A 27,212-nucleotide genomic window follows, 5' to 3' on the forward strand; every position below is an offset into this window, starting at 1 on the left:
CCTTTAAAGTCTCATATTATTAAATATAATAATAATTTATCATACTTTTTAGCATGGATAAGTTCAGGGACATCATTCCTATTGATTTATTAACTTGGTTTTCAATCGTTTTGCCCTAAGCTGTTAATAACCCACGGCGACACGACTATTCCTCATATCGTGAAATCTCCCATGAACTACCCCTGCTCTGACTGTAAGAAGCAGATTTTTGGTTCACCCTGAAGTGAGTATCCTATTCAGAATCCTGTCTTTTCCTTTCAAATGAAGTTTCTAGCTTCCATAATGTTGAGTCGTCAACACCCTAAATGTCATTTAGCTTCCTCTGCTGTTTCTAGATCGCAAAATGGTATTGAAGCACCATCCGGACAAACGAGTAGCAGCCGGTGAAACTGTCAATAGAGATGAAGATTACTTTTTGTGCATTACGAAAGCATATGAAACATTGGGAGATAAAAAAGCAAGAAAAGCATATGATTCTGTTGATCCCACCATTGATGATAAAATCCCCTCTGATAATGCCAACTCCAGGAGAACTTCTTTAAGGTAAGCTGTAAGTCTTCTTTTTCGCAGCCTCCCCTTTCGTCCATCCTAGAATTTCCAGTGTTGGTCCTAATTGTTTGAATTTGATTCATCTGTTCCATTTAACATTTAAAAAGTAAACCCTTTTTTCATTTGATATGACCATGGTACACGGACTTTTCGTCCACAATTTTTTGGTCCACAGTTCTAAAGCCCACACTATTGTTAAGTCCATTACTGAAACGTCCACTAAGTTAAGTCCACAATTAATGTAAAGTCCACTAAAATCAAATTCAAAATTTATTTAATGTCCACCTACCATTCTTTTTGTTTTACAATAAGATTTAAAATAGTTTTACATTATACAGGGTTATCCAAAAGTCACTGACCACCCCAATAACTTTTTTCCAAATTGAGATAGAAGTTTGAAACTTTTGCAATGTTCCTCGGTGAAAAGTAGGAACTTTTTGGTCCCTCAAAATTTTTGGGGGGCGGCCCACCCTTAGGGGGGTGGGGGCTAACTTTGTTTTTTCAAATAGCAACCCCCCCTTTGTGATACCTCATTCGGAATATAATAAGAAAAAGAAAATTTTTGGCGCAAACCGCAAATCAAAATGTTGATTTTTGACAAAATGGCGGCCGGTCAAAGTTCAAAATGGCGGAAATCTGACATCTCCGTTGTTTATTGACGGATTGGCGTGAAACTCGGAATCTGGGGGTTTTTCGAGACAAGTAAAACGATTCTGGCATTGATTTTCCGGAAAAGTCGGTCCTTTTCAAAATGGCGGCCTAGAGCGGGAAGTGGATGTTTAGGCTGCTTATCGTTGGATTTGCATGTAACTTAGTATCCGGGGGTATTTCGGTACGAGTAGACCGAATCTTTCATTGGATATCTGAAATTCCGACAAATTTCAAAATGGCGGCGGAAAATGGTGGGAAATCAGTATTACGACTGTTTACCGATGGATTTGAATGAAATTCGATATCCTCGTGGTTTTTAGCTCGATAAAAAGGAATCTTTCATTAGATTTTTGAAATGCTAAATAATCGTTTTCGAATTTCATGCAAATTCATCGGTAAACAGTCGTAAAACTGATTTCCCGCCATTTTTCCGCCGCCATTTTGAAATTTGTCGGAATTTCAGATATCCAATGAAAGATTCGGTCTACTCGTACCGAAATACCCCCGGATACTAAGTTACATACAAATCCAACGATAAGCAGCCTAAATATCCACTTCCCGCTCTAGGCCGCCATTTTGACCCCCGCCACTTTGAAAAGGACTAACTTTTCTGGAAAACCAATGCCAGAATCGTTTTAGGGCCGATTTTATCTCCCCGTGTCAAGACGGTGTCAGAGCCGTATCAGCGTCTGACACCGGTGTTGGCTCAAACCTCGATTTTATGTCGATTTTCGCTGCGTGTCAAACCCGTGTTTGGGGGTGCGCGTCGGTGTTTGGCTGACACGCCTCCGGAGCTGTGTTCCAGGCCTTGACACCGGTGTTTAGCTGATCCCGGGTGGGTTCACGACAAAGAATTGCATCGCGGCTCTGCTCGGTGCTAGACAAGTCTGATCTGAACGTGTTCCAGCCAAGTTTCAGAGTGAAGATTTAAAGATTTTTGGAATTGTTTTGTAATGAGCTGATAGGAATTTGTACGCTCTTATAAAAAGGTCGTATAAAATTTTCCCCTAAAGTCAAGGGTTTAAAAAAAAAATGAGTAAAAAGGTCACTGATCATACGAATTTTTGTCTCCACCCTTTTTACCTAAAACCCTTATTTTTGGTCTCAAAAATTATTTTTTCGAAAAATTTGTGTAATCAACCGATAGGAAATTTTACGGCCTTCATAAAAGGTCCTATAACATTTTCCTCTAAGATTGAAATGTTTAAAGGAAAATGAGGAAAATGGTCACTGATCGTGAGAATTTTAGCCGCGGCTTTTTTTAAACCCATCTTTTTTGTCACAAGAATTTTTTGTTTTGTAATTTTTTTGAAATGAACCGATAGAAAATTTTACGGCCTTTGCAAAAGGTCCCATTTTCCTCTAATATTGAAAGGTTTCAAGGAAAATGAGAAACTACGCAAAACTAACATCACGCCCAAGCAAGGCATAAGGAAGTATACGTGATTAACCTCAAACCCACGTAAACCATAGTAAACACGGTTGATAATAATGACACGAACTAACCTCAAACCTCAACAAACCCAGCAGAAACGATGTGAACAAACACGATTTTCCAACGAAACCTCGAATTTACGCAGGAAGGTCTTTAGCGAGAGCGTGTCCTGTGACACAGGCTGAATTCGGGGAGTTAAAATCGGTCTTGGTGTCAGCGGCCGTGTCAAGCTAAAACGGGTGTTACCTGACACCGGAATTAGCGCCGTCCTGACACAGAGAGATAAAATCGGCCCTCACTTGTTTCGAAAAACCCCCAGATTCCGAGTTTCACGCCAATCCGTCAATAAACAACGGAGATGTCAGATTTCCGCCATTTTGAACTTTGACCGGCCGCCAGTTTGTCAAAAATCAACATTTTGACTTGCGGTTTGCGCCAAAAATTTTCTTTTTTCATTATCTTTCGAATGAGTTATCACAAAGGGGAGGGGGTTGCCATTTGAAAAAAACAAAGTTAGCCCCCGCCCCCTTAGGAGGGGGCCGCCCCCCAAAATTTTGGGGGGACCAAAAAGTTCCTACTTTAGACCGAGGAACATTGCCAAAGTTTCAAACTTCTATCTCAATTTGGAAAAAAGTTATTGGGGTGGTCAGTGACTTTTGGATAACCCTGTATGAATGAAATTATATGGAAAAAGGCTTTACTTTCAATGTAGAACTTGAATTTTAATGTGTATGACCACATAATAACTAGTTAAGAACTTTCAATTTTGACTGCATCTGTTACTGAAAAATGTTTAATTTGGCATTGGAGCGTTTCCTAGGCTCCCGCTTCGGTTTTCATCTTATCGTATCCGTAGAGTGTACTCATGAACATATGTTTTTTTCTGCTCGTTGAGTCTGTTCTCTTTCATGACTTGATTCATGAATCAAATGTTTTTAAGAATGAAGGTAGTAGTAGTATGCATTTATTTTTGAGGTGGTTCCTGTCATTTAAATGAGAAGAAAAAAATGTGCACCTAACATGTCCACAATTTGGACAATTTTGGACCTATTCGTGGTTGGACATTGAATCATGTGGACTTAATAAAGACTGGACTTATCGTTTAGTGGACATAAATAGCGGTGGACATTTATTTAATGGACAAAAGGTAGGTGGACATAAAGTCCTGGAAGCATATGACCTTCAAGTTTGAAGCTCCTCTGTAAAAACTCTTGATCCTATATTAGGCGTTGAAGGGAAAACACTATTTTTGGAGGTTTTGTTGTACCCATTTGGTAAACGTAGCAGCTCTTACCTCTCTCTTATTTTTGGGCAATTACATGTGCCATAAACTTGAAACCGCTCAATTTTCCCCATCATTTGCAACTTGGTGGATACATAGTTCTGATCTCCCTAGTAACGGATTGGGCCATATCAGACTTCAAAAGTGGTGCGTCTGGCCACTGCGCCCCCCGAAAACGAAAATAAGCGTGTTTGAAATCGCACAGAAGTACCACTTTTCGGCTCCTGAAAAGTACTCGACGTTCTTCCCTAACCTCTATATTGTACACTTGTATAGTTTGGGTACATGTTAACTTAGTTCCAGCCCGGCAGACGAATTCGAGTTCATGCGGCCGATCTGCAGACCCCGAAAATGGCCCTTTCGTGCGATGAAATCGAACAAAAAAGCCAATTTTTGGCTCCTAAAAAGTGCTTTGACGTCGTTCCCTAGCCTTTATATTTTACGCACGTATAGTTAGGGTACATATTAACTTACCTACTTCTTATTCTTGTTTACAATCAAGAGTCAGACCGTTTCTCCCATCTCCTACCAACGCATTGTCAAAGCTCCTGTACTTAAGCCCTCCATACAGATTTGTGAAAACAAGTTGGATGAGCCAGTCAGAGGCCAGTCGGTCTGATGTCCACACTTGTTTTTTTTCTATCATAGATGGGGCAATAAATCAACATAATAAAGGCAGGTGTAAATTAAGTATCAATTTTCCAAACATACAGGAGCTCAGGGCCCATGAAGTTCAGAGTCCTCGGAGTCGATTACCGGGGAGAAACCGTCTTTTTCTGGAGAATCGACGTCAATTTTGCGACCAAAGAGGAATCTTGAGAAATTTTTGGAGGGGGCGAAGCCCTCCTCCTCAGGGGATTACTTCCTGCCGTTCAGAGGGGTCAATTAGAAATCTTGGGGGTCACTTAAGATGTAAATGTGTTCTGCTCCGCAATTTGCATGCAATCAATTTGCGATTCGGAAAGGAGCCCTGATTATTAAAATTGGGCCCCCCGTTTACTCCCCAAGGGGGACTAGAGGAGCTTCGGGACCATGAAATTTGGATTTCTCGGGGTCGATTACCTGGGAACCCGTCTTTTTCTGGAGAATCTACGTCAGTTTTGAGACCAAAGAGAAATTATGGAGGGAGGTACTGTCCGCCTCTTTAGGGGGTCTCTTTTGGGCCTTAGATGGGCCGATTTTGGATTTTTAGGGGTCAATTTCACGTGAAATTTTCCGTGCTTTTCAATTCTGATGCGACTTATCCGCAGTTCGGTCGGGAACCGTGACTTTTAGCATCGTGACCCCCCTTTACCCCCTAACGGGGGGGGGGGGTGGGTGGGTTTCGGGACCACGGGGGGATCCTTGGGGTCGATTCCCTATTCAACCCTGCGGTCCCCGACTTCGTACGACCTAAAACAACCGAGAAAAAGGCCTGGTACGGGTGGTCTGAAACACCCTGTATGTAGGATATGTTATGAATGGCAAAATAAATGAGTGTCAAACCTACTGGTAGAGATTGGAAAAATATACAACTTAACATAAGTGCAGGTAATGTTGAGAAAAGAAGGCAATACATGGATTCGTATTGCTTGATTTTTCCAACTTTTATTCTCATCCTGAGAGGACATGGAAATCAAAATCACAGACACGCTGAGGAGCACCAAAATGAGATTACGCACATATTCAAGTTCAATCTGGAGCTCCTCATCTCAGGTGCAGTGAGAGTGAAAGTTTTTGGAACATACTTGGGAAATTAAAGTTCTTCTGTTTAATACTTCACACTTTTTGTTCTGAAGTTCAAACTCAATGCTCTCTCTGAACTATCTACCATGCTTGTTTCTCTTTTTTCAGGTTTTTTAAGCCTGTTTTTGACAGAAATGCTCATTGGTCAGAAATATTACCTGTGCCTAGCCTTGGAGGTCCCACCGATTCTAGAAGTAAAGTAGAAAAATTCTACAATTTCTGGTTCAACTTTCAGTCGTGGCGTGAGTTTTCTTATTATGATGAAGAAGAAAAGGATAAAGGCCATGAGTATGTTAATTTTATTTGTTGTTGCCTTGCTTTAACAGTTTTCTATCACACCCCTTGGAACAATTTTCGTTCCAACATTTTTCTAGCACTCTGTCTTTCAAAGAGAATTAGTTAAAAAAGCCCCAGGAATTTGCCCTGTTTTTCTACAACCTTAACATGATCAAGCAAGGAGTCTGATTGATGACAGAAATTGCCATCATGCTTGATTTAAAGAATATCTTCTGCTTTGGGTGAAGGAAAATCACTATAAATCGGCCAGAATCAGGAATACTAAAAGTAACTCAATAGTAGAATAGTGCTGGGTCCACACTAGTCTGAGGATTTCAAAAATTCCCCCTCAAAATAATACTTTCTCTAGGTGCAAGGAGCTTAATTGATTCTTTTCTGAAGGTGCTCTGGTTTTACTGCAATGGGTCACTAAACCTTGTGTATTTTATTTAATATTCTATAAGTACCATGTGAGTAGATTACATGGTGATATATTCCGTGTTTTTGGAGCCAAAATCCTAGAAAAACCTGCTTTTAAGAGGACCGAAGACTTGAAGGAATTTAAAACGCACCGGAATGGCGGGACAATGATAGAAGTGATGTACTGCAGCGGTCAGATCGTCATCTCCTCTCATGCTAATTAAAATAAATCGTATTTCATTGTGGAATTCTGGCTTGTTTACGACGGATAACATAAATGAAATTTGATTCTTTGACTCTGAAGATATAGTTCTGAATTTTCTGTTGTTTTAATAAATGAGGAGTAGAATAACATTTAACAAGAGCTGTAGAAACCCGCGCTCGCTTCTGATTGGTGCCCGATGACATCATTTGATTCGGCGCAAAACCGGGCCGTTTTAAAGGAGGGGTATCAATAAGGGCCTTTTTTGCGCCCCGCCCCCCCTAGAATCTGGGATTTTATGCGGGTTTTCCAAGTTTACTCAATGTAGTTTACAGAAATAAGCATGATTTGGTCCATAGACCACTGGGTACTTGTTAAACGGTTGCCTGAACATACGTCTGCAGGCGCATTTGAGCAAAAATGCGTGTTTTTCTATCTCTCGGAGGCTTTTTTGACACGGAGCGCATCGTCTAACTAAAATGAGCTTTTGATATGTTATCAAGGAGGCTTTATGACACATTTTAACCCTAGTTTGGTTTTAGTTGGATGATGCGCTCATTGTTTAAAAAAACGATAGAAGAAACAACTTAATCAGCCCGAAACACTCTCAAAGAAACAACTTAAATCGGGACTGAGGCCGCAAATAATATAAAGAACACATACAATAAAATGAAAAGCCTGGGACGTTTCGCATGGATCACACCTGCATATTCTACCGGCAAAAACAAAGAAAATTAGAAAGAAGGACACTATGAGCCTTACCGCTGGTTTTGTAAGACCGGGAGTGCAACCAAAATAAACGAGCAAGTGCAACTTGAAACAAAGCACATCGAAACAGAGATTACTTAGGTGCTCCAGCTCCATCTAGGCCCAAAAGGAAGATCATCTAGGTGATGATAATTGCTACTGAGTCCATCCACATCAGCGCGGTAATTACAAACTTAATTTCTATTTTTGAGGATGTGGAACGAGAGATAAGGAGCATAGTAAGAAGCTTGAAAGGAAAATTGAGTTCGACAAATTAATTTCGTTACCATTTGTGCCATATTTGTCGGAAAATGTATCCGAAATTTTTATTAAATACAGATTTTCTGTTGTGCACACTGAGTACAACAGCCTTAGTTTTCTTATGTCTAAGTTAAAAGTGAAAATTGAAAAGGACCAGATGGCGGGTGTAGTGTATTACATTCCATGCGGAGATTGTGAAACGGAGTACATTGGGCGGACGAAACAAACTTTGAGCAAAGGATTGTCCTCACATTGATACAATAAAGCGGTAAAAAACGGATGATGAATGAACGAAAAAAATGATGAATTTAAAAATGGACAAGGGACCCCGCCAAAACGTTCCAAATAATGTAAAACCATAGGTTGTAGAACGATTTTGCATTTGCTCAACATTCAGAGGTCCCGACGGACCCTCAAAATCGCAAAATTTGGCAAATTATCTCAGGTTTCTCAAAGAGTTCTAATTGATAAATTTATTCGTAACTGGGCAAAACCTAACCTAAAATGCACCCTATCCTCCACCTAAAGCCCCTTCTCCCTTAACATTCCAATATAAATACATTCTTTATAAACTATGCTATTTTGGTGGTGAACAAAGATCGAAAGTATCATTGGTTAACACAGATGTAAATATTAATGTTCCAGGGTAGTTTTTAGCGCCGAGTCCGAAAATCTCATGAGTCTATTTTAACACGTATTGTCTTAAGAGATCATTAAGAAACATAGGTAAAATAGCTCTTCTGACATAACGGGTGTTTCAGACCACCCGTCCACTATCTTTTTCTCGAAAAGTTTCAGACCACCCGTCCACTATCTTTTTCTGGAAAACGGCGGAAAATTAAGCTTTGGGACCAAAACTCTCCTAGGGTAAATTGACCCCAAAGAATCGAATGAGAAGATTTTCAGCCCCGGCAACCGACAGTAACGAGATATCGAAATTTAAAGCTACCGAATCACTCAAGCGGTCCGATGAGTAGTTTTGGTGAGGGGCCTAGATCCATTGCTCTTGATCTCTATACAATATCGATATCTCGGTACTGTCAGGCACCACTGCCGTTGCAGAGAGATAGAGGAAACCATCGATTCGATAAATGAACAATTCCAACTACAGAATAAGGCTGAATGTGATTAAATAAGTAATACATTTCTTTTTGTGATTGCGGTGGCGGTTTCCATGAAAACTGGCAACTCCGCCTCAACGCGAATTCCGACGGAAATTCGGCAATGTTGTCAACACCATGTCGCAAATGGTCAGTTTAGGTTAACAAATGTAGCTGGATAAGATTTAATGAGTACTACTTTAAATTGTGATCGCAGCGGTGGTTTTCATTGAAAACCGGCAACACCGCCGCTACTTGAATTCCTAAAAATCATGTGAAAGTTTCAAAAAAGCGCAAAACATGAACTGACTTTTCGAATTTTGTTTGGTCTAGGCGTTTTGCTTTAACCCGGAGTTGCGAAACGTACCGAAACGAGCGTCAATATCGGGGTATCGGGCGTGTTGCCGAATTTTCAAATCGCTATAACTCGTGTTCCCTAAGTCTCTCAGAAAAGTATAATATATCGATGGATGTGGAATCGAACGAACAATAATTCCGACAGGTTTTTATTCAATCCCCACCAACCGCAAACACTTTTTTAGGCGGTAACGTGATTTTAAATAATTACGAAAATTACAAAAATGGCCATAACGTGGCAACAATGGAGTCAAATTAAAATTTGGTCGATAGAACGTAATTTTTTGCATCCTTTGGTATAAATACGAGCTCTGTAACTGCATTTCGGCGAAAGTTATGGATGTTTGAAGGTTACGACTTTAAAAAATGGCAACGCTGTTTCCCTGGGGCTCCTGCAAAAACGGAGCTAGGGATAAGCCTCTCTCAACTAGTACTATCAGCCCACAAAGTTTCGTATATTCCGGGCTGGGTACGTTTTTCGCCTATATGAATAACCCTCTTTGAATAATTTGGCCGCTTACAGCATCGAATTGAAAATTGCCTCAAAAATTCCCGAAAATGCCCCATAACTCCAAAAAATGGGGGTTTAGAGATAGAGTGCAAAGCGTAAGATGTTCTAATTTTTTACTGTAAATGTCGAATCCAATGTCAAAAGATACCCTTCCCCTTCCTATTTGAAAATCGCGAGAAATGGGGGGGGCACCCCCTCAAAACACCCCCAAGGAGCCATTTTGGCGGGCTGAAAATATTTTCATTCAATTCTTTGGGGTCAATTTATCCTATGAGAGTTTTGGTCCTGAAGCTCAATTTTCCGCCGTTTTAGAGAAAAAGATAGTGGACGGGTGGTCTGAAACACCCGGTATGTATAGTAATAAATCCATCAGCCAATGAATTGTAATGGAAGCCTTAGCCAAACACTGAGAAAGCATAAACGAACATTCACAAAAATATGTAACATGGGTGTGGGGGGAAAAAAACATTTATTTACCTATAAAAAATACCATGTGACCGAGCCTCTTTGTTATGTCAGAAAAGTGATGAGGAGATGATCAAGTCAATACTATAAAACATTTTGTGATCAGCTCTCTAGGTGGTTAATTTATGGACCCTTTTTAAAATTCTCAACTTTGTGGTCTTCTCATTTGTTATAGCCGTGAAGAAAGAAGGTGGATTGACAAACAAAACAAAGCTATGAGAGCCAAGTACAAGAAGGAGGAAATGAGCCGAATTAGAAATCTGGTCGAATTAGCCTATAAATTAGATCCTCGAATAGCCAAATTCAGAATAGAAGAAAAGGAAAAGAAGCAAGCTGCAAAATTAGCCAAACAAGAAGCTGTCAGAGCTAGAATCGAGGGAGCAAATCGTGTAAGTTTAATCCGGATGGTTTTGGTTCATCTCTGAAGATTTTCAAAGCAATAGAATAAAAATTGCAAAATAATCTCAACTATAATTTGCATGTGAAGATTAATGTTCGCAAGATTTTTGAGGTACTCCAAAAAGAATAAACCTTGATAATTAAGGAAAGAAGAGAGAAGTTAAGAAGTTATGCAAGTACCTGTATTGCCAGAAGGACTAAAGAGGAAAGCAGCAACAGTAAAACAGCATCTAGGACCTACTGAAAAGATTGATAACCAGAACAAGAATCTAGGTCAATGCCACAGAAAATGGGAGGGGGAAGGTTTCCATGCAATCATGGATGTGATTCAGTCAAAGTTCTCCAGCAAATTAATGATTCTTTTAATGAAAGTATGAGCAATAAATGGAAAGTCCAAAGGGAGGTTGCAGGGGCTGAAAAGTTCCTAATAAACTTTACTCTCAGGTTATTCAAAGCTCATTTAGTACATGGCATATTTGGCTAAGGTCAAAGCCTACAGGAGAAAGGTTTGAAGTCCGCAAATGGCAGAAAATGTAAGGAAGTTTAGATGCCAGTAAAAACTATAATTTCCTTGGTTCTTCAAATCTAGTCATCACTCTGGTTCTTAGGGACCGAAATTCGGGCATACTTGCTATGAGGCAGAATTCACAGCCAAAGAGGAAATTGTAAGTCCTATGTTCCAAGCACAAACTTACCCAGAATCAAGATAAAGAGGACGGTTTTCAAACAGGTATTTGAGACGTTTTAGGTCCGATACAACCAGGAGAAGGATTACAAAAAGTTGAAAACAGCTTGAAGTTAAAAACTGAACAAAAAACATTGATGGAATTTTCAGAGCCCATAAATCACAAACTAAGACATTTAACTTGAATTCTTGGTCTCTCTAACAATGGTAGAAAAAGGAATCGTATGGTGGGAACAAAAGGTTGAGGAAGACTGAGTAAGCAGAAATCTGGAATTAGGATGGAGCCTTGTTGTAAAAATGGAGAGCCATTCTGCTGTCAAAGCTCACAAGCATGTAGCCGTTCCCCTTCGTAGAGTTCCAAACCCTACTCTATCCAAGCTTTTCTGTCAAATTATTGCAAAGATTTAAACGGCAAACATTTATAAATTATAAGATTGTAACTCCCATTTCTTTTTTCGGATGTTGTCTGACAACAGTAGGACCAGGGGGGAAAAAAAAGTGAGTCACATTCTTAAAATTCAACAACCTGATGAAGTAAAATGCTGTTCAATTTATAAATTACTTGTGAATGCTGAATGGTAATACTGTAATACTGAGGGAACACTGCATGGTAACGTAGGCTGGCAGTGTTGAATCAGTTAATGATCCTCTCGTAAGATAACTTACAAGGGGAACTTCCCAAGCTGCCGCCTCCGATCGGGCTGAAAAAATTCATACGAACTCTTTGGATGAATTTATTTGACCCGTATTTTTTTGTTTTTTCCAACGCCCCCTAGAAACCCCCCAAAAAAATTCCGGTAAGTCTTGCTTTGAGCGCTCGAGTCTACATACGTAGTATAGCAACCAGTTCTTATCAGTCGGCGGTGGCTCTGCGGTAGCGCGCTTGCCCGGTGTCACAGCGGTCCCGGGTTCGAATCCCGGGCGCCGCGCCTACTTTTTACGACCGAATTTTATATTCTCACACATTTTCACATCGAATCCCATTTAATACAGTGGAACTTAAAACATCAATTAATTTACAACCATCATCAAACACAAATTGATCTACGATCAATAACTTCTTCAATTTGAAGTATAGATTTTTTTTGGGAGAGGGTGGGGGGGGGGATACGCGCGCGATTATCTCGCCAATCACTGTACTTTTACATTAGCCGACGACCCGCTCCGCCCCCTCACATCAACATATTTCTCCCGATCACCCGTATGCGTCATGATTTTTCCCGTCATTATCCACAAAATAATAATGAAAAATTACTTCGAACATTCAAATTAAAAATGCTGCTGTAGGATCACAAAACTCACCGGCAAGGGTTTTCGAAAGGAGATGTTGTTGCCCGTCCTCGCAGCACAATCCATAAAAACTCGATGAGCCCTTCTTCACCATACCAGGAAAAAAAGATAGAAAATAAAAGAGTGCAAAATATATATTAAAAAAAAAAAACGAAAGAGAGAGAAAAATTAGAAAAAAAAAAATTAGGTGCAACTTTCGGGATGGAATGCGTCGTAAAAGCAAGTGAAACAGACGCACTTGTAACATCGCGCACACCGTATAAACGCACTTTTCTCGCAATTTCCCACGCAGCACTTTTGACGGAAAACGTCCTCAGGGAAACACACTTCATTCACTGTGCTGAAAAATATGCGGTCATCCGTGTACCCTGGTGTCGACCAAGCATATTTTATTAGATTGGTGAAGGATGGTGAAGAGAGCTGGTGGTGAACAATGGAGTGCAGTTTGATTGAATCCTCCCTCGAAGTCAGCTCCCGCCTCTCCTTAAAAAGCACCTCACAGTTTTGCATTTTTTTAAGGATTTGTTTCACTTGCCGGAAAAATGTAACGTCACAGGGTTGACAATACTGCGCGCACAGGGGAGGTATAACTGCTATCGCACAAGAGGGTTCGCCGTTTTCATCCGCGAAGTAGGGATCAAATAAATCCTCGTTGGTTTGGCCACCCCACAAGTCTAAAATTAGCAGAAAACGATTTTCTTGCACATAAGGTGCAATAATATGCTCCGAAAAAAGCTCAACGTGATTTTTCGTAAGTTTCCCCGACTTTGAAGCTGTCACGTAAACATTGCCGTACCTTTCGACCAGATCGTTCACTTTAATTTGTACGCGGGGCCCGAAAACACCTCCTGCCTCCTGCATGCAAAGGAACACTTTAGGTAATAATTTACCTGACGCAGTGATACAGTATTGAGCCGTATATGAGTGAGTAACTTTATTAATGTCCCCTAAAAAAACTTCCGTGCACTTTTCGCCCCGTTCAGATAGGGTGCGGTCTACTTTGAACCGATATTCAGACCCGGTTTGATCCGTATTTAAAATAAAGTCCGTATTTAAAATAAAGTCGGGTCGTAATCACTCATTGCTTGTCGGGTTGCACTGACAAAATTAGTCCAACGTTTCGATATTTCGGCTTCATCTAATTCATTTTTCGATTTTAAATCGCGCGTCACTTTTCGTTGTCGGATCCTTCGCTTTCGCTTAAAATCATCGACCCACGATTGGGATGCTGAGAAACGAAAATTCTTACGGTTCGTCACAGTTTCCACGGCTTCTATTGCCCACTGTCGAATATTGCGATTAGTGACTGGCCGTCGGGCTGCTCGGGCCATCTTAAATTGATTATATGTGTAGTCACTTATGGCAGCAAAACTTTCGCGTAATGAAGATTGCCCTTCATCTACCTGCGATTTCCACAAACGCAATTGTCTATCACTTTTTAGCGCGGAACAATGTTTTTTAAGAGTATTCAAACTCCACCTGGGATGCGCTCTGGATAGGTCCACTACTTTTTTTTTAACCGAAAAAGGAACAATATCCGACGATGAAAATTTTTCCTCCTCGTAGTCTGAATGAGGGTCATCACTAGAGGAATTATCCGTTTCATTTTCGCGGTCACTATTATCATACGCGGTGTCGTTTTCGACGTCCATTGCTTCATCTTCGAGGAAAAGTTCAGATTCCTCGTAAAACTGATGTTCGTTTGAAAGTTCTATGAACTTTTCGGCAAGTTTCTGGCCTATATGATGCGATTTTCCGGAAAAGTGCCCTTTTTTCTGCACAGCCTGTAACAACTTGCCGATCCCGCAAGATTTTCTCACAAAAAAAAAATCCGTCCGAAATTTCGCGACCACTAACACCGTTAATTCCACTATGAAGAGGGGGGTCTTTCCAAACTGGTGAAAATACCGAACTGCTACTCACAACATCGTACGAACAAGAAGGTCCACTATCCGGAAAAGACGATATTGCGACCGTCAACGTCTTTTGATGGATACTGAAGATCTTGATCATTCTCCATATGAGAAAAATAACAGTTTTATCATTGTGATTTTCCGTGTACATCTCTATCTCGGGAAGTATCGACACAATTTTGAGAGACCCAAGCATTATGACAGCATACATTTCTTTAGAGCAATCAGATAGACCGAGAAAACCGGATCAGAAACCCATCTCTGAAAGATGCTATTATGATAGCAAGATTATGATCTTGCTGAAATCCAGAGCGCGAGCGATACAGTAAGAAGCAAAAAGACGCGTACATAGAATACGTCTGATAATTTTTCCGCTTTTTAGAGCCCCCCCCTCCCACCCTTCTCACAAGACTAGACAGCATTGGATATCCGGGAATGAGACCCTCTCGTTGAGGCATTTCTTATGTGATAGGACGACCTTACGACGTACACCTTGAAAAGGATCGGAGAATGGGCAACAACACCTCGTTTCGAAAACCCTTTTCGACGGAACAGAGTTTGCCGGTGAGTTTTGTGATCCTACAGCAGCATTTTTAATTTGAATGTTCGAAGTAATTTTTCATTATTATTTTGTGGATAATGACGGGAAAAATCATGACGCATACGGGTGATCGGGAGAAATATGTTGATGTGAGGGGGCGGAGCGGGTCGTTGGCTAATGTAAAAGTACAGTGATTGGCGAGATAATCGCGCGCGTATCCCCCCCCCCCACCCTCTCCCAAAAAAAATCTATACTTCAAATTGAAGAAGTTATTGATCGTAGATCAATTTGTGTTTGATGATGGTTGTAAATTAATTGATGTTTTAAGTTCCACTGTATTAAATGGGATTCGATGTGAAAATGTGTGAGAATATAAAATTCGGTCGTAAAAAGTAGGCGCGGCGCCCGGGATTCGAACCCGGGACCGCTGTGACACCGGGCAAGCGCGCTACCGCAGAGCCACCGCCGACTGATAAGAACTGGTTGCTATACTACGTATATAGACTCGAGCGCTCAAAGCAAGACTTGCCGGAATTTTTTTGGGGGGTTCCTAGGGGGCGTTGAAAAAAACAAAAAAATACGGGTCAAATAAATTCATCCAAAGAGTTCGTATGAATTTTTTCAGCCCGATCGGAGGCGGCAGCTTGGGAAGTTCCCTTTGTTAATAGAATTTCATTTGTAAAGAAGAAGGAGTTTCATCGGAGAGGGTTTTTTTCTTGCACATAATAAAAAAAAGTGAAAAAGAAGAAGTTGTGTAGGAGTGGATGCGGCAACCTCTTGCATACAAAGCAAACAGCTTGCTGCAGATCAACACCACTGATGAGGATGGAAGGAGAAATTCATTGATAATAGTGTGTTTGATAAGCAAGAAGAGTTGGTAGACTACTTTAGGGAGGCTTTGGAGCCATATTTGTGAAAACTTCAAGGCATCTGTCAAATAGTTCAAATAGCACTTGGAACATGGTCTGTGCAGCCTGATAAAGTGCTTGATTTTGAAAATATTTTTCAAGGCTTTGAAAGTGCTTGATGATTTTTCGGGAGGGTGCTTGGAAAGTGCTGGTAATTTAACAAGGTGGAGAAATGGTGCTGGTTCTACACCATTTTGCAGGGAAATCAAAGCCAAGAAGTTCCAAAAATTAAAATTAGAGTCAAAATAATTTTTTTGTCTCTAATGAGTACCATTTCAAAACTGAAGGGGGGGGGGGGGGAGAGTGTTCAGTGTAATTTACTCTTCCCTAATTTTCAATGGTCAATAGAGTGATTCTTATTTTTCGACTTTTCGAAAATCAAGTTTGATCCCACGAAAACTTGTCTTTTGGTGTGAAATAAACCTACAAAAAATTTCAGCCAGATCGGATCAAATTAAGTGGTGTCGCAGCAGCTGACAAGTTCCCAAGCGGAAACTTCAAACTTTGAAAAATCGCATTTTTCTGTCATATTGCGATTTTTTCCCCTTTAAATTGTTGCTACGGCTTTGAAGTTTGTTGAGGTAACACACGTTTTAGGGCACTTCACGGTAAAAATAACACAATTTACCTCATCACTTTTAAAACGCCTCTTTCGTTCCTTCGGACTGGCGCCACATCGTACGACTTCGCCGATTTTTCGTAACATTCTCCCGGCACGGTTTGCCTGAACGAGTTAATGATGCCTGGGTTTCTTGAATATAGTTATTTGAAGTACCAGAACACGTATACCACCGTTAACAACCATATAGTAAATTTTGGAAGCCTAAAATTGTGAAAATTTTCCATGGAGCGCTCCGAAAAATGGCTTACTTTTTGGGCAGCCGATTTGGCCATCGAACCCAGTTGTAATTGAAGCTTACAATAACTTAAAGCTCAAAGAAAACTTTCAAGATGAGCAGAGGTACTGCTTTAGAGTCACCGGAGAGGAGGAGGGCATACGGGCCAAAATGCCATCTAATATTTGCTGTTTTCTTGTTCGACTGATGTTGCCAAGGGCTTCTAGTTGTTGCTCAGTCATGTTCAGCATATCGATACTTCACTATTTTTACACGTAGAATTGAAATTTCACATTAGGGAGTCGATATATTGATTTGTTTTATAGTTTTTTTCCTTAATTTTACTTGGCACATTGGTGGTTGAACGTCAAAAAACGTCATGCCCGATGGGTTTATCTTCAATTGCCAGTGGTTGTCCGATGATAACTTTAAAGATTTGCTTCTCCGAGTCTGATGATAATGAAAGTGCAGCATGTGTATTTTGCGTCAGGAAGTCCTTTAACATTATAATGACTGGCGATCTGCTGTCAAAAATCACTTGCAAGGGCAAAAACATCTAGAAAAACGCTTGACGTTTGGGAAACAAACCTCCCAAACAACAGAAAAGTGTTGATCTGTGGATGAAGCAAAGTTCTACGATACGTGGGAAAAGCTGTTCGCTTTGGAATAAATTATGAAAAAGTGCTTGATTTTTTCACCTTTAGGCTGCACAAACCATGTGGAACTACCCCTCTCCAGTAACTGGATCAAAATCAGAGACGGCTGCTACTGAGATTTCCTGGTCCAGTAGCTTGTACGATTTTTGACTGATATTATATTCCAGCTGTTTTGGTAGTGAATGAAAATAAGAATAAATGTGTGTACCATTTGAAGCGGCTCGTGCGAAAACCGCCAATGTCCATTTTCTCTAATTTTGAGAAACTGCTAAAAACTGTATAACCCTTTTAAAAGCGGGATTAAAAAAATGTTTTAGAAATTTAAAAATCGATGCTCTTGGAAAAGCTCAAAAGCTTTTCCGGACAGTCCCCATTTATGTGTGAAACATCGATCTTCTTGTAATTTGAGCTGAAAAACGGGAGTATGTCCTCAGAAATTCGTTACCGCCTGCCCTCTTTTACGAAAAACCCGATTTTCTTGGAAAATTGTTGCACTAATGCCAAAAAACTCGCCCTCCAAGAAAAATCGACTTTTCCGGTAAAATTAAGGGCGATGAAAAATCGGAGGTCATATTCTGATTTAGCATTCTAAAATACAGATTCTCTTTTACAGATTCAGAATAATTAATTTAATAAAAATTGTATGCCCGATTAAAACAAGTCAATTTTGCTCAGTTTCCCGAGAACAAGTTTTTTGGTATTTTTGCAACAATATTCCAAGAAAATCGGGTTTTTTGTAAAAACGGCGGGTGACAATAAATTTCTGAGGTCATATTCCGGTTTTTCAGCTCAAATTACTTGAAAATCGACAGTTTTTGTAATTTCCCTAGAAGTGAGAAGAGTCCGAAAAAGCTTCGGGCCCGGAAAAATTGGACCTTCTAAACAATGGGGGGGTTGTCAGAGATTAGTGAAGGTCAAAGGGGTACGTGAAAAACGGGCCATTTCACGCTCGTGCCGGATACCATTGAAACTTGCCCTATTCATTCATCTAACAATGCCCCATGTTTTCCCAAAGTTTCAAGTGCCCAAAAATTTTTGGGGGGAAGTGGCGGGGGTCAAAGTTGAAAATCCGCTAAATTTTCGCGAATTTTTTACTCGAAAACTACTAAATATTTCGAAACGCGGTTTAAACGAGCGTTTTTAGCGTGAAAAGAGCTTTCAGAAAATGTATAATATTATAGGGTTTTGTCGACTCTAACTCGAGTTATCGCCTCCGAAGCGCCGGAACGCTAAAAAATGACCCGCTTTTTTTCACGTTCGGGCCGATCCCCAAAATACTCCATTTTTAATTTCTTTGAAAAACTGATACGTTGTTCCTGACTCTCTATGGCACCTATATGTCTACCGTATCCTGGGGAAATGTTTTGTTCGCAAGTTATATGAGCGAAAAGGAGCGAAGGTCGGGAAAATCGGCTATTTTAAACTGCGCGCGGCGACGGATCAGGAGACATGTGGCAACAATGCGAGGTCGGCAGAGGAGTGTGATTCGCCGAACTGAAGAGGAGGGGGCGTTCTCCTTCTAACCCATGCGACGCGCGCAGTTCAAAATAGCCGATTTTCCCGACCTTCGCTCCTTTCCGCTCTTATAACTCGCGAACAAAACATTTCCCCAGGATACGGTAAAGACATATAGGTGCCATAAAGAGTCAGGAACAACATATCAGTTTTTCAAAGAAATTAAAAATGGAGTATTTTGGGGATCGGCCCGAACGTGACAAAAAAGCGGGTCATTTTATAGTGTTCCGGCGCTTCGGAGGCGATAACTCGAGTTTAAGTCGACAAAACCCTATAATATTATACATTTTCTGAAAGCTCTTTTCACGCTAAAAACGCTCGTTTAAACCGCGTTTCGAAATATTTAGTAGTTTTCGAGTAAAAAATTCGCGAAAATTTAGCGGATTTTCAACTTTGACCCTCCGCCACTTCCCTCCAAAATTTTTTGGGGACTTGAAACTTTGGGACTACCATTGGCCTAAACATGGGCCTGAAGGCCAATTTTGGCGAAAAATGCGGGTTTTTCAGCATTCGACGCGCTGTTTCGTAACGATCCTTTCGGAGGACAAAAAAATCCTTCAAGTATGTTCATTAGGGATGTAAGAGAGTCACTTTGGCCAATTTTCGTCGATGTCAAACTTTGCGCTCATAGTTAAAAAAAACTTTTTAGAATTTTTCTTGTTTTTCATCATTATTTAAAATGGCTTGAAAAAGGCGACTCATCTTACACCAGAATAAACTTTTTTGGCAGAAAATGGTCGTAGGTGGTCAAAACCTTCCTCTAAGAACTTTTTTCGATTTAAAGCCCCCAAAAAAAGCCGGTGTTGCCATATTTCATTGCCTAAAATCATAGAAAACCGAGTACTTATGGGGGCTATTTCTCGTCGAGCTCATTCAGACAAGTCCAAAAACCTTCATTTTTCATATGTTATGGCCGAATCACCAGTAATTACATACATTTATCTAACTACAGAACCTCCCATCGCGGCACGGCGTTGCCACATCATCGGGGAAAAATCGAGAAAAATCCACGTTTCCCTGGATTTGAGCCATTTTTTCGGATTATGCGGATGGAATAAAGTTGAAAGACTTAAATTGCAGTATTCAGAGATGCAAGTGGATCATACCTTGTGCCGGTATTCATTATTTTAATATATTGCGCTTATAGACAACCCATATTCTTACGATTTCTAGGCACGATATTTGCGCAAGAGGATGCGACTTTCAAACATTGGCCGTGATCTGAAGTCCGAAAGAAAGTAAGCCATGTGTCAGAATCGCGAGTCCTCAATGCTGAATTTTTACCCGCCCTGACAACCACCACCATCCCCCTCCCTCCCCCAGCCCTCTTATCGGCAGCGATTGTTCAGAATTCTGCTTCCCTAAATTAATTTAGAACAGTAACTCTATCTACTCCACCTAAATTCGCATTTATTATCGCATATATTATTAATATCGCATTTCGCACATTTCATTTAGCAACATTAAACTTGCATTTAAAATTGTCCTTACCCTCGAATAATACTGCTGCCCTCGTTGCCCCCTCCTCTCTTCTCTGGTTTCCCTCACTCCTCTCTAGTTGCATCTTCATCTGTCGACTCTTCATCAGGTTCCTCGTCCTCTCCATCAGACCACTCATTTGGAGCTACCGTTGCGGAATCTTGAAGAAATGACCCGTACTCATCTGACAAACGCTTGGTTTTTTGTGGTTCTGTCTTATGTCTGTGATGAGCGAGGTACCACATGACAGATGCCATGTGCGCACAGCAGCCGACGACTCTAGCGCCCACTTTGCACTGGCAATACCACCCAGAAACGCCCATGGGGTGATACTGTATCCAAAGGTGGTATTTTTTGGCTGATACATGGCGGCTCTGCAATTTCACCCTGATGACGTCGGTGCATTCTCTGTGAACGAATAGCTCATACAACCCATTTTCAACTTTCAACTTTATTCCATCCGCATAATCCGAAAAAAATGGCTCAAATCCAGGGAAACGTGGATTTTTCTCGATTTTTCCCCGATGATGTGGCAACGCCGTGCCGCGATGGGAGGTTCTGTAGTTAGATAAATGTATGTAATTACTGGTGATTCGGCCATAACATATGAAAAATGAAGGTTTTTGGACTTGTCTGAATGAGCTCGACGAGAAATAGCCCCCATAAGTACTCGGTTTTCTATGATTTTAGGCAATGAAATATGGCAACACCGGCTTTTTTGGGGGGCTTTAAATCGAAAAAAGTTCTTAGAGGAAGGTTTTGACCACCTACGACCATTTTCTGCCAAAAAAGTTTATTCTGGTGTAAGATGAGTCGCCTTTTTCAAGCCATTTTAAATAATGATGAAAAACAAGAAAAATTCTAAAAAGTTTTTTTTAACTATGAGCGCAAAGTTTGACATCGACGAAAATTGGCCAAAGTGACTCTCTTACATCCCTAATGAACATACTTGAAGGATTTTTTTTGTCCTCCGAAAGGATCGTTACGAAACAGCGCGTCGAATGCTGAAAAACCCGCATTTTTCGCGCCAAAATTGGCCTTCAGGCCCATGTTTAGGCCAGTGGTAGACCCCGAAATAGACCGGAAATGACAAAACAATTGTGCATTCCGTAAAATATAGACCTTCAATGACCAAAAAATCGCAGAGTTGAGGAATTTTAGGGTGGGGCCAAAAAAGGCCCTTAACGATACCCCTCCTTGCATGCACATTTTTTTCATTTTTTTTGTTGAACAGTCTTATTTGCCAAGTGAGTAGCCAATTGGCCAAGTTGCTGTAAAACTCCAGGAAGTTTTCGAGTCTTCGGGTTTCTTACCCTGAAGTCTCAAGTAGAAAATTAGACGATGGTATTTAACCCTTAGATGACTAACCGGGTCTCTCAGGCCGGCGGCTTTTTATTTTTCGCGCCACGGCGGCTGTAATTAACCTAGGAGTCTGTCCCTCACAAATAGCTCTACAAATATCCTTAAAAACATTATTCTTGAAAAAAAAAATTTTTCAATTTTTTCTTAAGACACAGCAATTTTTTTTTCATGTCTACCCCTAGAAAGACTAACCCGGGCCTGCGAGGCCCGTATTTGAGAATAAATGGTAATTTTGATGGCTACAACGCTTTTTTCTCTATTTTTGGATGAATTTTATGTTTTGCATACATTGACTTCTCTAACCAAGGTCCCAAATTTTTTTTTCACCCATTGGCTGCCCCCCCAGCCCCCCTAAACATCCCTTTCCTCTCCCCAGTACCTTCAGATCTAGGAGTCTTTCATTTTAAACACATTTTTATATCTTTTTTCAGGATTTGAGGAAGTTAAATTGAAGGAGCATTATTACCCCTATAAGTATACTTGCATTTGAGAAGGAGGGGGCAACCTTGCCCACCCTCCCCCTCCCCCTCCTTCCGGTGGCCAAAAAAAGTAGTACTTTCCGATGTGTTTCTTTCAAAGTTTTGCACTTAGAAGGTTTATTTTTTCATTTCGTGAAAAGAAAAGAAAAGTCTTAAATGTATTATTGTACTATTACTACTATTAAGTCGCTCTCATGGCGCTTCTGTGCGCTCTGCGACACCCAACCGCCACTGACAGCGATCTTGCCAGAGCTTCTTTGCTGTAATAGTTGTAGCTGAGGAGTGGTCATGGAGGTAATTTACTGTCTAAGAACTGTCAAAGCTTTATGCGTTATTTTCTTACAACTAAAAGGTAACTCCTTAACACATTCACCTTATTACAAGAATCACCTAAGATATTAAAATAATAATAAGTAAATAATAAGTCTGATTTTCTTGATCTTCAGTAATTTTTTTTGTTTTGTTTTTCCTAAAATCTTTACTACTTATGTTTATTGTCCGTCGTCTCACTACTGGAATCATTATTCATTATCTACTTTTACTTTTTAACGATCCAAGAGTTTTTACGACATAAATTTAGGTGTTTCTTGTGATATGGTGAATATTTAAAGGCGTTATCTTGTAGTTTTAAGAAAATAACGCATGGTGCTTTTGCAGTTCTTAGGCAGTATATTTCCTCCTTGACAACTTCTCAGCTACAACGATTACAGCAAAACCTCAGGAAAACCATTAGAAACTTCATACGAAATTTTTTCCCGCGTTTATCTCATAATTAACTGTGAGTAAATTTGCTCTCACTTGTCGAAAAGTTGGAAATTATATAGAAGTATTCCATAAATAACAACAATACGTAACGCCTATGAACGCCAACGTAGAGGACGCCCTGTCAAATCATGGATTGAGGGAATAAGGCTTGAAATGAGGAGATGCGCTCTGCCGGAGGTGCTCTGGCAAGATCGCTGTCAGTGGCGGGTGGGTGTCGCAGAGCGCACAGAAGCGCCATGAGAGCGACTTAATAGTAGTAATAGCACAATAATACATTTTAGACTTTTCTTTTCTTTTCACGAAATGAAAAAATAAACCTTCCAAGTGCAAAACTTTGAAAGAAACACATCGGAAAGTACTACTTTTTTTGGCCACCGGAAGGAGGGGGAGGGGGGAGGGTGGGCAAGGTTCCACCTCCTTCTCAAATGCAAGTATATTTATAGGGGTAATAATGCTCCTTCAATTTAACTTCCTCAAATCCTGAAAAAAGATATAAAAATGTGTTTAAAATGAAAGACTCTTAGATCTGAAGGTACTGGGGAGAGGAGAGGAATGTTTAGGGGGGCTGGGGGGGCAGCCAATGGGTGAAAAAAAAAATTTGGGACCTTGGTTAGAGAAGTCAAAGTATGCAAATCATAAAATTCATCCAAAAATAGAGAAAAAAAGCATTGTAGCCATCAAATTACCATTTATTCTCAATACGGGCCTCGCAGGCCCGGGTTAGTCTTTCGTGTAGGTAAAAGTGGTCAGTCATCTAAGGGTTAATTGTATAATGATTTTAAATCAAACAATACACCGATTATGAGGCATAGAACAAAAGATGGACATTCGAGGTTTTCGCATGATTTGTACCACGCCCCCCCCCCCTCCCCTCCCTGAAAAGGGGTTCAAACCTAACGAACAAACATTTTCACCACATTAATGAATATGTCTAACCCACTAGAGTATTTTAACCCAAAAGTCTCAAAATTGGAAAAAAAATGGACCTTAGTGGTTTTTGCACGAGCTGAGTCTTTTCATTTCTTTCTCCAGGCAGCGAGAGAAGCAGAAGAAAAAATGCGGAAGAAGAAAGAAGAAGTCGAAGCAGCAGAACGAGAAAAGTTGGCCGCTGAAAAAGCAGAAAAAGAGGAAATGAAAAAAGCATTGAAGAAACAAAGACAAACCGTTCGGAAAATATGTAAAACTAACAATTATTTTATTCAAACTGACAAGGAATTAGTACCTCACATGTCCAATATTGAGAAAATGTGTGATATGTATAGTTTAGATGAGTAAGTATTTGTTTCTTTCTTAAACTTTCTATAGGACTGGTAGCTGTTCCAGGTTGCTGTGTGAGTGATTTTACGCTTTACTTGAAAGCCATATTTTTCTCCTTAGCACCAGAATTTTTCACAGAAAGAAAAAAAGTCTTACCCTCAAGCACTGTTGAGATGATTTATCCCCTACAGCCTGATTGTTCAAATTTTTGTGTCGACCAGATAAGACAAGATTAGGCAGGAATGGAGTTATACGATAGGTCAGCTTTATCAGTTGTCTTTTTTGTTGTGCCTTTGGCGGATGGAATTGACACAATGCAAAAGTCACGTTTAAATGAAAATGATTGGTAGACTTTTTGAAATTTACAATCCATATACTTTTTTTCTTGATTATAGTTTTCATTGATCTCCTGTTTATATTACTTCATTTCTATGTGTTACTGAATTCTGATGTTTAAATTCTTTTTTTTTTTACTTTTATATATTTTTATTTGGTGCGGCTTTTAATTAAAGAAATTATTAACTAATAAAAACGCCTAATTTCAATGTTTTTGAACGAAAACGATCCAGAAATGCCTCGCAGAATGGCAGTTGTTGATTGTTGTTAAGACGTTGAACAACACAGGGTAGGGGAGAAACACTTCTGGATTATAATGTCTCCCAAAACCACTGTTGGGCCTTTCATTTGTATCCACTCTCTTTTTTCTTGTTAAGTCGGAGATTCAAAGTTTTCGTAACAAGTGCGAAATAAAATCGCCAATATCTTGGTTAGGAGTTAATTTCAGTAATTTTCATGGCAGGAAGTGCTTCCTACACGAGGAGGACATATGCCACTTCAATCTACATACTAGACCACAGATCTATTGGATGCCTTTGTTCTAGGTTAAAAACATTATGCAATGGACTAGCAAACAGAGGGAGAGAATATCTTTTAGAAAAAATTCAGGAGATAGATGAAACCTTAGAAGCTGAACGACACTCGCATCTTACTCCTAAGTTGAACGTTGTTTCTAAAGAAAATTATGCAGATCCAGCTATCACCAATGGAGTTACCTGTAAACCGCCATGGTCTCATGGACAGGTTCAGTTGCTAATCAAAGCTGTAAATCTATTTCCTGCTGGAACAAATCATAGGTGCGTAATTCTATGCAATGTCTTACATGCGTTATTATTTTTAACCTTTTTTTTCTTTTTTTTCCCCCTTTTTCTATTCTGTTGTAAAGGGATACCGGAATAACTAGACACTTGGGTTACTGATACCCTTTTTGGCGAAATACAGTGACTAATGAAGTAAAAAGTATATCTAGGTTAATTTTTATGTTCTTCTGTGAGATTCTGGTTTGAAAGGGACCGACAACAGTGATGAGAGAACTTGTCAATATAACCTCTGATTTGAGCTACTTTCGGAAATTCACATGTTCCCCCCAAAAATGGCCAAGCACCGGAAGAAAGTGAAATTTATCAAGAAAACTTGTTAATGGTTACATTTAAATAGAATCAGTCTATTTGTATTTGATGTCACCTAATTTCTTCTCCTATTTTACAAGAAGAACTAACAAAGATATTTAAATATGCTTTGGAGGAACCTTTCGTTAATTTTGGGTCTTTTTTGACTATTTGAGGACATAATTCATACTGGATATGAATTTTGCAACTTCTAGATGCAAAACCTGACTAATCTGCTAAAGCTCTCATGAGAACAATCCAAGTTTCTTTTACCGTCAAAAGCCTGTAAATGTCTTCATGTCAGTGCTGACAAAAATTTCCAGGGGTAAAGCGACCCCAAAGAATGTTACGAAAATTACCCTAATTACCCTAGTGCCCCATTTCCTCATTAGGAGTCGTATATTTTTGGAAGAAAGACGGGGCCAAAATAATTTGGGGCAAATAGGCCGTATGCCATAACAAGTTTACGTAACTTTTCGCGTAGAATCCAATCTGAAGTGATAACATACTGTTGCGTTTTGAAATTTTCAACTTATGGCCCTCCAAAGTCCCAACATTTTCGGGAGGTCGTGAACCCCATTATATTGCAGGGTCTCTACTCCCGGGGAAACCCAGAGAATTTGACATCGACTTTTGGAATTTTCGCTTTTTCAAAATCTGCGGGTTTCGACAATTCGTGCTCTATCAATCCAATGGAAATACTGCAGCAGTGCTACGCAAGTCATATGCGAGCTACATTTCGGCCTATTCTCGTCTGATTTTCATTCTTTTGGGCTTGTTAGAAGCTATGTTAGAAGATGACTAATCAGACGGATATACTTGCGGTTTCCTATCAAATTTTCCGGGTATTTTTCAAAAGAACCGAAAATTTTCAAATTTCCAAAATTTGTAACGACCAATAATTTTCAATCGTTTGAAGAAACAAACCTCCTCCTGAGTTTTAAAGAAAGATCATTCTCTGACGTTTAGAATAATACCATGACCATTTTGGTATGGTGATAAATAGATCCATGAGCGCAATTTTAAGCGCACCCCCGTGGCAAGCACTTTCCGTTGGTAGGCGTACGGACCCAATTTCATCGCCGCGCCGCGCCGCGCCTTATACACCTACATGGTCGCGACTGTGCGTGATTTCCCGGATTCTACGAATTCTACGACCAAAATTACATATATATGGATACCAAACTCGAAAATATTCTCAAATTTTGGAATTTTGACCCCTGAGGCGGCCATTTTGGGCGCAATCTTGAATTGGGGGCACCAGCATCATTTTTGAACTTGACAACATTGAAAATCGGATTCTACACGAAAAAACGAAGAGAATGATGCATCGTTCAAACTTTATTACACAAGCTGCACACTTGAGTCTTTTTTTGTTCATCTGCTACCACACTAACTTTCCAGTTCAGTGGACCACAAGACATGCTAGAAATTGGACTCAAAATTTCTTGAAGAATTCCCCATCAAAAAAAAAAGCGAAAACCCCATCAAGCGAAAAAATGACTTTTTTGCCTCAAGTGACAGCGATGGGAAATTGTCTTTCTTTACATTGATACCAAAACAATTTTTTGCGTAAAAAAATGCACCCGCTAGGGTAATTTAAGTGAAGCGTCGCGATACGCGGTGCGCAGTGAAAACGGCGCAATACGGGCAATTAACGTGCTACGCAAGTCATATGCGAGCTACATTTCGGCCTATTCT

General features: G+C 40.0%; 1 protein-coding gene across 1 annotated transcript in view; it reads left to right on the top strand.

Annotated features, from left to right (window-relative positions):
• The window catches only part of LOC140223729 (dnaJ homolog subfamily C member 2-like), a gene marked incomplete at its 3' end in the record, with an annotated part of 28,611 nt that extends 3,412 nt beyond the window's left edge, over window positions 1-25,199 (top strand). The window contains 5 exon segments of the mRNA XM_072305948.1: window positions 336-543; window positions 5,751-5,930; window positions 10,157-10,370; window positions 23,842-24,080; window positions 24,948-25,199. Of these exon segments, the coding sequence (XP_072162049.1) occupies window positions 336-543; window positions 5,751-5,930; window positions 10,157-10,370; window positions 23,842-24,080; window positions 24,948-25,199 (1,093 nt within the window).
• Window positions 25,200-27,212: the final 2,013 nt, after the last annotated feature.

Source organism: Bemisia tabaci, unplaced genomic scaffold, assembly GCF_918797505.1.
Source record: "Bemisia tabaci unplaced genomic scaffold, PGI_BMITA_v3".
NCBI lineage: Eukaryota > Metazoa > Arthropoda > Insecta > Hemiptera > Aleyrodidae > Bemisia > Bemisia tabaci.